The following is a 12,504-nucleotide window of genomic DNA, read 5'->3' as shown; positions in this document are numbered from 1 at the left end:
AAGGGAGCATATTTCACAACCTTACTAGGTAAGTTTGGGATAAGTAAGCCAAACTACTATTGCAGATAGCAGTAATTTTGCCCAAGTGATAAAATTTTAAAGGGACTAAACAACTTTCTGTATGGCGCAGATGAAAAGGGATATTAAGAAACAATAAATCACCAGGTTGATGAAAGAGCAAATTGCCATGTAGGCAAATAAATCTTGCTAATATGTCCACTGAATACCTAAGTACTTTCTATACTTTTAACTGGGTTTCTAGCATAAGGTCCTATATTCTGGTATCTATGTATCTGTATCTGGTATCTCCCCTTCTACATAAGTTCTTAAGAAGAATGAATAATCATTCAAAGTCTGAAACATGATTGGTACCCAACAAATATTTCTTAAGTAAATTAAGTAATGAGTGAGTAGATGAATGAGTGAAAGATTATCTTTGTATTCTTACACATTTACAGTGCCTCACCATAAAAAGTGTGGCAAATATATATTATAAATGAAATAATCAACCAAGGTTTTGAGAATTATAAAGGTGAGCTAGTATGGACAAATCTATGTTTCTGATCTCTATTATAATTCTTCAAAAATTGAACATGATATATATGACAGACACATACATATATATGTGGTGGATACATATATACATATACATATATGACAGATATACTTATCTGTCTGACCTGGCATGCTACAGTCCATGGGGTCACAAAAGAGTCAGACAGGACAGGGTGACTGAACTGACATGATATGACAGATATATTTATATGTTTATATATGTTAAACTAGAACATTCAGGTCACCATATTACCAATTATTCCTCAGTCATTGTGAATAAAGTGAAGTGTACTATACATACAAAGAGTTTATCAGTAAAAATTCTGTAAAGTACCAAATATATTTTTCTGTAAGTTTCTTGAGGGCAGAGGTTGTCACATTCATAGATATAAGCCTGTCTACCTCACTCCTTGCCCCATTTTACTTTACCTTAACACCTAGCACATAAATATTCAAAAATGGTTTACATGAACTGAACTTGTACTTTTTGTGTTTTGGAAATAAGCTAATTTTGCAGTACTTCCAGCAGATGAGTTAAGGAATCTTCATGGCTTTGTCTGATTTTTTCTAAGGCTATTACTACTTCCAGCTTATTATTTTTTCTTTAAAAAATACAATGACTATTGAACCCTATTATTTGAAGAAGCGAATAGTATATTTAAACTAGTAGCTGATTCTCAATAAGACATTAATCTAAGTGAGAAAATTCAAATTTGATCAGTGAAATAATAGCTAGACAGAGTTAGACCCAAAATAACAGCATAGGGTCTCCAATAGAGGATTTATGTTCTTGTCATCCAGAAGCTTCAAGAATACATAAAGAAATAAGGAATAACATTTTAAAGTCTATTGGGAAAACTGGAAACTTTGGGAGTATTTTCCCCCTCAGGAGACTGGATAAAAAGATAACTTCTGCCTAGTTTGGTGAAAATAGTTCCTCCATAAGAAATGACTATTTGTTTAACTGACAAGTTTTATACTTTAATTTCTTCATGAGAAGAAATCTACCTGGAGATAAAACTTTCTTATTAACTTTGTCAATCTGTGGGTACTGTAAAAGCGTTCAGAGCATAAAACATTTATTTGCACAACCCCTAAATAATGCATTATTATCTGCCTATCTGGAGCATGTTGACTGAAAAAAAAAATAATCAGCTTTCATTGGGACAAATTAAATGGGATAATTGTAATTTTGATATGATAAATATTGATAGAATTTTTATCTATAGTTTTGATATTATACAGTTTAATAGAAATGTTTTAGTGAATATCATTTATCTTAACATTTAACGTACAGGATCATTACAGGACTATCTATGGTTTACCATTTCCTAGAAGGTAGGGGAAAAAGAAAGCAAAAATCAGTTATATTTGTACCTTCGATTTTAACATATCTGGTAACTTAATTTGCTCTTAAAACATTGCATTGTATAACAGGTGGAACTATAATTACTAAAGTTATAGGTATCAGAAACAGGGAAAAAATGTCTACCTGAGAGTCAAGACAGTGAGAATCAGAATTTCAGACCTTCGGCAAATAGCATGCCTCTGAATTTCATCCTTTTCATCAGTAAAATGGGTTGTTGAGAAGATCAGTTCAGGAGATTAGTGTGAAGATTTAAAAAAGAACAGCAGCAGTAATAATGATGAAACAGCAATAAAGGCTAGTGTTTACTAGGTGTCTAATATGTGAAGTAGGATTTAATTGTAGAACGTTGCTGTCATGATGGTTAAAGTGTTCGTGTTTTGGTTTGCAGGAACTTTATTTCTGACTCAGTGTCTTTCACAGTTCTAAGCAAATACAGAAAGTTCCTTTTTTGGGAAAGGAATTGAGTGGGAGGAAAGCCTCAGTCTGTGTTCTGAGCACTTCATATTATCCGTTTCTGCTTATTATGATGCTTCGTCTTTACTAGGTTCTAAAAACTGAAGTTTTATCTAGCTTGCAGATAGCTTCTCTTGGCTTGTCACAGGGGTTAGTTACCTCAATAGTTGAGATGCTTAAAAATTTCAAATGTTTTTCTCTGTTATAAAAGCCTATCTTATAACCCAATACAGTTTTCTTCCCACCCTCTGCATTGCAATTTTAGCTATGGGTACTGGAAATTAACATTACTTTGGCAAATATAATTTTTAACAATTTGGGATCACGTAATATTTTTTTATACCATTAAACTTATTTGTAAATCTCATTTTGGTAATGATAATATTTCCAGTTGCATGGATATTATATAATTTATTTAACCATCCCATTAATTCTTATTCATATTTTTTAGATTATTTTTATAATAAATAATAATACAATATATATCTGTGAAAGATGTATTCTGAGTCAAAACATTCCTATTCTCTTTGTTTCTCTCTCTCACACACACATACACACACTCTTTCTCTCTGTGTTTTTCTTATACTCACTGAGGCACCTACTTCTCATATTCAGTTGCAGAGACAGAAAACTGCTCCAGTGCTGGGAGAATACTATTAATAGCATGTGTTGAATTTCGTAAGAGACACTAAAGTTTATACCACCCTTGTTTACTGTACTGTTTTGTTGACAATTTAAAGGTTTTCTTGGGTGATTTTGACTACATAACAATTTTGCCTTAGGCTTTGACAACTGGGGAATCTTATCCTGCCCATGTAGCATCACTGAAATTGAAATTTTTGAATCAAATAATCTCATTTTTAGTTAGAAAGTTAATGGTTGATGAATATATGGTAATATAGTTAAACTATAGTTCAAGACAGTAAGTTTAGTTTTGCTTTCCAATAAACAGTAGACAACCTTATTTTACTATAATTTATTCCTAGGAAATAAATAGGAACAATGTAAGATGGGGATGGAATTACCCATCAGGAATACACAGTCAGATAACAAATAGGATAATATAAAGGCAGCTGGAAATTTCTGGGATCTCGTAAAATAGCAAAATTTAAAGAACACCACTTTGAATTCTAGAGCTATGAGGCACCTTCAGGCTTTTTCCCTTCTAGTCATTACATTTTAGAAATAAGTATATATACATCCTATAGAGACCAGGAGGATTTACCAAAGTAATTAATGACAGAGATAAGACTGGAGCCCAGATGGCCCAATTTCTAAGCCAGGGTCTTTCCACTATACTGTGCTGTTAAAAGTTTTGCAAAGACATATCAATTAAATGTAATGTATCTGTGAAACTATTGCTATACTCTATAATTAATTTACTTAGTTAAAACTAATGAACTTATTTTAGTGTACATTAATTAACAAACGAGCATTAATTTTGCTGTTGTAGAAGACATTCATAAATCATTTGGATGATGTGCCACTTTTAAAAGGCTGTACAGAGAGCTTAAATTAACATTACTACTCTTTCTCTCCCCCACCCACTTTTTCCTCCCAATCATCATGTGATTTATCCCATTCTTAATTAAAAATATTGTTGTTGCTATTTAGTCACTAAGTTGTGTCTGACTCTTTGTGACCCCATGGACTGCAGCATGCCAGGCTTCCCTGTCATTCACTATCTCCTGGAGTTTGTTCAGACTCATGTCCATTGAGTTGATGATGACATCCAACCATCTCATCCTCTGTCACCCCCTTCTCCTCCTGCCCTCAATCTTTCCCAGCATCAGGGTCTTTTCCAGTGAATCAGCTCTTCACATCAGGTGGCCAAATTAATGGAGCTTCAGCTTCAGCATCAATCCTTCCAATGAAAAATATTGGGTTAACTAAAATGTTTGTTTGGGTTTTTCCATAAGATCTTAAAGGAAAACCCAAACAAAACTTTTTAGTCAACTCAATATATCAAGGGCAGCTTTGAAGAATAGACAGAAAACAAAAAAATATATGGGATAGTTGTGATCATTTATATTGGTATTTGTGTGCTGACTGAAATGTCCTTTCAACAGCAGTTCAGAAGAGGATGGCCTTTTTAAAATTAATTTTCATTGGAGTATAGATGCTTTGCAGAGTTTTGTTGGTTTCTGCTGTACACAAAGTGAATCAGCTAGGTGTTTACATATACCCCCTCTTTTTTGGATTTCCTTCCCATTTAGGTCACTGCAGATTGAGTTGAGCTCCGTGAGCTATATAGTATGTCCTCACTAGTTATCTATTTTATGCATAGTGTAAATAGTGTATACATGTCAATCCCAGTCTCCCAATTCATCCCACTCCCCCTTTCCCTCTTTGGTGTCCATGTGTTTGTTCTCTATGTCTGTGTTTCTGTTTTGCAAATAAGATCATCTGTACCATTCTTCTAGATTCCACATGTATGTGTTAATATACAATGTTTGTTTTTCTGAGGATGGCCTTTTAACCCACCTTGCCTAGTTCCCACACTCCCCATTTATTGTTGTCCACATGGACCCTTGCCATAGAAGCAATGATTGCCCACATGATGGTACTGACAAATGGAAGACCAGTTAGACAGTGTCCAATAAGTCATGACATGTAAAAGGAGAATGTTCTTCTAACTTCTTTGTTTCCGTGAATATTCCCAGCTTTCATGGAAAATGCTCAATAAGACTAGTTCACAAATTACAAGGTCATGGGCAGGAAAAACCAGTGTTCAAGTTTTTTCCTACCCAAATCATTTATATTTGCACTTATTTCTTCATGGTAAGAACACTTAAAAAGACCTCAAATTCCTTGTTTCTGTTCTGTGCAGAAATAGCTGGCTGCCACTACCAGTATCAGTTCCATCAAGAGAGCAGGATCATATCCATCAACATCAAACTTTAGGTCAAAGTTCAGAAAAATTAACTTGAAACCAATAAGGCTAATATTTATTTTTCATGCAAAAATGGCAGAGGCCCTTTGAGGCAGAAGTGTGTCCTTGCTTTTGCATCATTTGAGAAGTGAAATATATTGCTCTTTTTGAGAACTTGAATTCAGTATATCCCTTTTACTTAGTATAAAGGATGTGTACATAGTTTTCATGCCTAACTTTTTATGACTCAGTTTAAAGACACAATATATAAATAATTTGTCTGCAGCATATCATTCATCCTTCTGAAAAGTCATAATTTTAATCTTTAACTTCATTTTTGTTGAACTTCTTATTTCTGTTTCATATTAACGATTTGGGTGAATGAATTAAACTTGCTCTTGGATAGTAAGCATAAAAACATCTGTTAATACTGTAGCCATATTTAATAGTAATGTCAAAATATGATGATGTAACACTAGTGAAGTAAAACTTCATTTGACACTATTCAAGTTGTTAGCAAGATGATGAAATTGATAAAGTCAATTGTTGAGAGGATATTTAATTAACATGGAGCAAACTTAGGAAAGGTTTGAAGCTTTTAATTGCTATGCTGTTGATTTGGTTTGCTTATCTTCACAAGGTGCAATGATAAGCCATTTCTCATTTTATCTGTATTGATTTGGACTTCAGAAAGGTTTTTCAACTTCTCAAATTTTAGTTCTGTCCAAAATGTTATTTATTCTCCTTCTTATGTTATTCCAAATCATTCCATAAGACAATTTCTTTCATATACATTGAAAAATCTGTAGTGTTGCAAGAGCAATCTGTTTTCCTGAAGTTAGGTCTGGACACATTAAGACAAATATGGTACTGTTAGAAAATTTTTAAGGACTTAGGGAATGATTTGGAAGAACTAACTGAAATTTTGAAACCTGTAATTCTTTCCTTGATAACTAAATGGAAAAATTAGTCTTTCCATTGATAAATAATGCAGTAATTCTAGAACCAAATAGGTGGCACTAAGTTTATGATAGCCATGTTCTTTGGAAATCATTGCATGCGTCATTGTTATTGCCCAAAAACCTCAGTATAAATTTCTATATTTTAAAATTATGCCACAGAAGGCAATTTTAAATGTAGTTTTAATTTAAATATTAAATATTCTACATGATACCAAGCATAATAAACACTCCAAAATGCTTACTGAATAATTACCATACATACAGCTTAGAAGATACATGCAAGTTTTATATTTATTTTAATATAGGTAGATAAATATATTTTTTTATGAATGCAGGGTAAATTAAAAAATAATTTTTAATTGCTTACTTGTTTAAAATAATATTCAGTGGAGAAAATCCAGGATAAAAAAATCCAAGACAACTCTCTGGTTGCTTTCTGAAAATGTATTTTTCTGTTTCATTTACAGTATAATTAAAACATTGCATGTATTACTTTTAATATAGAAGATATAATAAGTAATATTTCAAGAGTCATTGTACTAAGGACTTCATATGCATTATGAATTATTTAATTCTTTGAAGAGTTCTCTGAGGTGGGAATTCCTTTATTCTAATTTTTGAGAAGAAACAACCAAGGCCTATGGTGGTGTGGCCTGGATCAGATAATAGTAGTGGGAAAGCTAGGATTTAAATTCAGGTCTGTCTTGATTGCAGAGCTGGGTCTCTTATCTTGCTCCCTTTTCCTGGAATTGCAGAGAATACACAGTTTGTCTGTCTGGTGTTTACATGTAGATTTGTAAGCAGTGTTGAAAAATTACAAAATGAGAAATCATCAAAGAAAACCACAGACTTTGTGAATAGGTTTTGTCAATGACCTGCTATTTTTGTGAGCTTCACCAGTATGAGTAAGACAATAAAATCGAATCTTTTCCTCCCTTTAGCTTTGTAATAAAATAGTGTTTCTGGTGAGTTTTGTTGGAAATCGTGGTACATTCACCCGAGGCTACCGAGCGGTCATCCTGGATATGGCCTTTCTCTACCACGTGGCATATGTCCTGGTTTGCATGCTGGGTCTCTTTGTCCATGAATTCTTCTATAGCTTCCTGGTGAGTACATCTCTATGTGGACGGTCACTGCTGAAAAACATACACAATGCTGCTGCTTCTTATGCTTTTCTCTTTGATTTTTTTAAGCAGAGTCTGGCACTGAGGACAAATTATGTTATTTTTAGACTTGCCTAGGAAAATCATGCATTGCTATTATTTTTAGTCTTTTTCTTTGAGATACTACATAGGTGGTGCAATTCTTTATGTACTCTCTGAGACCCAGCTCTTGACCCAGGCTTCGTGTAGTGGGCTGCTTTGGGTTTTAGGCACATCATATTAGCTTAGAGATTCTTGAGCAAGAAAAGGGATTTATTTTCTTGATATTGATTTCATTGTATTTATTTATAATCCCAAATATTTTGTATATCCTTAAAATGGCATATAAATAAACTGAGAGGGAAAGCCGACAAAGCAAAAAGACAATGAGTTGTTTTAAGGACAGTCATAGTTTCAGATTTAACATGGCATTGCTGTTAAACTTATTTACATATATCTATTCATTAGGTGGACTTGCAGATTTCTTCTAAAGTTGTATTTTGGTTTTGGTTTTGGTTTTGGTTGATTATCAGTTTTCCTTCCTACATACATGTTCTCTAGCCATAAGCCAGGAGAGGACTCAATACAAGTATATGATATTTTGAACCTTAGAGCATTACTAGGTTAGCATTATGATGCCATGAGAGCAATTTCTTTATATCTTTAGCTCACAGCTGATGTGCAGAGGAGAACATTACCCAGTAAAATAATTCCTAAAAAACAAGCTGAAGATCTAAAAACATTATCTTGACTGGTTTGCTTTGATCATGAGAGGCAAATCCATGGTCTCCTGCTGGCCTGTTATCCAGAACAGCCATGTAGGAGGATTCAATAAGAGGCTACCTTTTCATTTACCCTAAAGCAATCGAAAGAGCCACAGTGAAGAGTGGATTTGTCCCTTATCAACATAAGGATACAAAGTTATATTCTAGGCAGTTAAGTTAGATTAGTATTCAGCAATCAAAAGTAGATTTTTTTTTTCCTGATCCAGGGATGCAAATGAATATCTTCTCTGCTCTGATTCACCATAAAACTTCCATTTCAAAAAATCTGCCTATGATATTTAATAGACAAGTTATATCATATATTATATATAATAGGTTATATCCAGAACCTTTCTCTGACTGTGATATGTAAAATTTTATGACAGTGTTTTTTGTGCTTCAGCCTCCCTATTTATAAAATGGATAGGTTTAGTATGAGAAACTAGTGATATCAAGACCCATAAAAGAAATAATATGAAAAACATGTGAAATGATGTATGTAACTTTGCATTATTGAAGGAAAGGTTTTTGACAAAATAAAGGTATATTTGAATTATTATATGAGTTATTAATAGTAATATTACTTTTAATTTGTGTTAATCTTATTTTCTATTTGCATTTTCCTCATCTTTCATCTCTCAAATTGTACAACACTGATGCTAATTTGTCTTCACTGGGTTGATTATAAAAGGATATATTTCATTTTCATGTTTACAGTACTAGAAGGACATCTTATTGAATGTAGTGCTAAAATGGTATTTCAGTGTATTTTTAAGTATTTTTATATTTTAAAAATATATGAATATGCACTCTCAGTTATGTCCACAAATGCCCGGGCATCCTTTAACCAGTAATAAAAACCACACTTTAGATTTTCAGAAATAAACAGAAGGAACCATTCATCTGTCTAATGTCAATACCTTTGCCTTCTCAAACTTCTGATTCCATACATATGGAATGGGGCCCAAAAGTATGTATTTTTTAGCAAGCATCCCATCAGCTTCTGAAAACTAGAAACTTTCAGAAGGTATCCAGAAATGAATTGGATATTTTGCCAGACCTTTTCTTTCAGCCACTGTTCAACGGAGGAAAAATCTCCTTTCCTAAATGTTTAAATAAGTTAAATAAGCCAGGTCAATAATTTGGAAGCTGAATCAGCATTACTTAATTTGTCTTCATGGAAGAATATGGACTTTTATTTCTAAATGTTATAGCTCCCTTCTGAGATAAACAGCAAAATAGTTAAGCACATGTTCTTATATTTGACCATCATAAAATATCAGTGTCTTAAGGTGAGCAAACAAGTTAATATCTTTACATCCATTATTTGCACAGCTGCAATTAAATTGGTAAGTAACCATATAAGCCTCAGTACTTAGAAAAACAGTGTACAAAGCCCTGATGTTTCTGAAAGGATGAGTGACACTGATAATTGATCATTTAAACCAGTTCAGAAATTCTAATCTCTGCCCACAGATAGTAGAAGACAAACCCAATTATTCCAGTGTTAAAAATACTATTTATTTCCATACTGCTCTTTATGCCTTCTTTAAAGTAACTGTTAATTTATTGCTTTTAACCAGCTTTGATAATAAAATAGGTACTTTCTGATGTTTAATTTCAACATTATAATATAACAATAAAATTTTCCTTAATGTTGACAACAGATAGCAAACACATACCTAGGTTCTTAATTAGAGCATAGATTTTCTACTACTAAATACAAAATTGATAGTAACCCATTAGAGGAAATAAATTAGCACTGTGTATTATACTCTTGTTTCCACAAGTATATACTGAAGTAATAGATTTTGCCCTCATTCTACCTGTTTAACTAAGAAAGATGTTTACATTTCTCAAATATTTTTAAATTGCATACTTTTTCTATTAATATTATAGTGGGCTCATAAAATTGAATTCTTGTCATCTCACCTGTAATCCCTTAATTAACAATACATTGAATGAATCTGTCAATTATTCATCACTTAGGTGAACGTAATTCAGCATTTCACATTAGCTATTTTACATTTTCCAGAGGCAACTGCAGAATATTAGAAAGAATAAAAATAGGGAATAAGCAGCTAAGTCGATTACATATAATATTATAATTCTAAATTCAAATTTGGATTTGCTTTATCGAAAAGCAATTTATTAATACATTCCAACTGGAAAAGAAATACCTATCTTGGTTCATTTTTAAGGTCTTATTTATATTGTTATTCTCTAATGGATAAACTAAAATGGCTGCATTTGTATTTGTGATTACCCTTGTATTTATTCACTTGTTGCTTCACTGCAATTTTTCCCCTGCCTTTGTTTTCTTTTTTTTTTCTCTAGCTTTTTGATTTGGTATATAGAGAAGAGACTCTGCTCAATGTCATAAAAAGTGTCACACGGAACGGCCGATCCATTATTCTGACTGCGGTTCTTGCCCTCATCCTTGTCTACCTGTTTTCCATTATTGGGTTCCTTTTTCTGAAGGATGACTTCACTATGGAGGTGGATAGGCTGAAAAACAGAACTCCCGTCACAGGTAATGCAAACAGTTAATATCCTTACAGAACTCGCAGGTTTGATCCCTGGGTTGCAGCAATCCCTGGAGAAAGAAATGGCAACCAACTCCAGTATTCTTGCCTAGGAAACCCCATGGTCAGAGGATCCTGGTCAGCTGCAGTCCATGGGATGGCAAGGAGTCTGACGTAGTGACTGAACATGCATAGCTTATACACAGCTTGTTAAGAGGATCATAGATAAACACTAATGGAGGCAATGTTTTCTTTCATTGCTTTGAAAACATTTTCTTATTCACTAAGAGCTCATGAGTGTGAAATACCCATGGGCTATATGTTAGCTGACAGTGTGTACTGTTTAGGGAAATCTTTGTACAAGAAGTATCACATAAGCTCAGTCTCAGTACAGAAGTTTCAGCAGTTGTTGACTGTACTCTAGGAGACAGTTGACAATTTCAATTCAGGGTAACCGCTTTGAGATTCTTTTCCTTCTTTCCTCCTCTTTTTCCCTTTGTGGGATATCTCTACCAAGAATATCCAGCATCATTCACAACCATTATTACATACATGTTTTCTCACAGTACATTATATTATACTTGAGTAATTGGAAAGTATAAATGCTTCGATTTGGAAGCCATCAGATAGAAAATTTAGTATAGGAAAAATGCTCAAAATATTAATACTGTCAGAATTAAGACTGTCCATGAGTCTGTGGCTGTCAGAATTTCTGTGTGACATTTATTTTTGTTGTCTGACTGGTTAGGCATGCCCCATTTATACTCACTGTGATTCTTGAGATGTGAGGGGTGATTCTTTCCATATTACTTTGGATTTTTTATTTATTATGTTTCCTAATGATTTCTTTTTCCCCTTTTCCCTACATTTGTTGTTTTGGTTAAATTTCATTCTTACTCTTGTTTCACTCTCCTGTTTTGCTAGATGGAAGTCGTAGTTACTGCACTTGGCTAACACTTTCTCTGGATGAGAAATTGCCTGTGAATTGCAGGGAAGGGAAGCCACAAAATGACTCTCTCTTTCTTCAAACCATCAAATTTAAAAGCAGGATTTAATTAGTGGTGCTTTTAAAATATGGGATAATTAAATAGCATTTAAATCAAGTAGAGTCTAAGTGATCAAAGCATACAATAGAAACATCATATACATAAGTTGAAAGTTATTAAACTTGATACTGAATTTCAGACCTAGGTAGTGGTCTTTGTTCAGAGCCACATTGTACATTTTCTGTTATGACCTTTCTTGTTCTTCCTTAAATGTTTCTTTATCCAGAGATTTACAGGTATAAATATTTATAGGAAAAGCTTATCCATACAAATACTCCCAAAACTCCACTTGTACTCAACTGTGAATTCCTATTCTCAAAAATCTTTGTCTTAAGTATTTACTAGGCATAATCATATTGATTTATTCAATACAGAGTAAGTCTGACCCTTAGGCATCATAATTTCTGAATTCAAATGTATATAGTCATTATTGTTTTATGAATCTTGTAGTAAATAATTTTAATTGTGTTATTTTAAAAGTAGGTTAGTGTCATTATGGATATATTTTCCTTAGAAATATTATATTTTTAAAATCTTTTTTTTTTTTGCAAAATAAGTATCACTGAAACTAAAATGTCAAGATCTTCACTAAAAATATCTATGCGTTTATATGAAAACTGTTAAAGCATTTGTAAATGCTATGCAAATCTAGCACTCAAAACCAGCTAACCAAGTTAAACTTTTGATTCTTCAAAGATTGAGAGCTTTTTGTTTCATAGAGAGTGTATGTATGTGATACCATTTCCTTGGAAAATCACTCATATTTACGTTGTTGTTCATTGTTCAGTCACTCTGTCATGTCCAACTCTTTGTGAC

The 12,504-nt window shown here is 33.0% G+C and overlaps 1 protein-coding gene across 3 annotated transcripts in view; it reads left to right on the top strand.

The window, feature by feature from the left end:
- The window catches only part of ITPR2 (inositol 1,4,5-trisphosphate receptor type 2), a 567,579-nt gene that overhangs the window by 463,941 nt on the left and 91,134 nt on the right, over positions 1 to 12,504 (top strand). For all 3 annotated transcript variants that reach the window (XM_070453823.1, XM_070453822.1, XM_070453824.1), the window contains exons 50-51: positions 7,153 to 7,317; positions 10,455 to 10,650. In XM_070453823.1, the coding sequence (XP_070309924.1) occupies positions 7,153 to 7,317; positions 10,455 to 10,650 (361 nt within the window). The remainder of the gene's footprint in view (positions 1 to 7,152; positions 7,318 to 10,454; positions 10,651 to 12,504) is intronic.

This window comes from Odocoileus virginianus, chromosome 23 (assembly GCF_023699985.2).
Source record: "Odocoileus virginianus isolate 20LAN1187 ecotype Illinois chromosome 23, Ovbor_1.2, whole genome shotgun sequence".
Lineage (NCBI taxonomy): Eukaryota > Metazoa > Chordata > Mammalia > Artiodactyla > Cervidae > Odocoileus > Odocoileus virginianus.
Note: the sequence above shows the minus strand (reverse complement) of the source record. Positions and strands in the feature narration are given on the sequence as shown.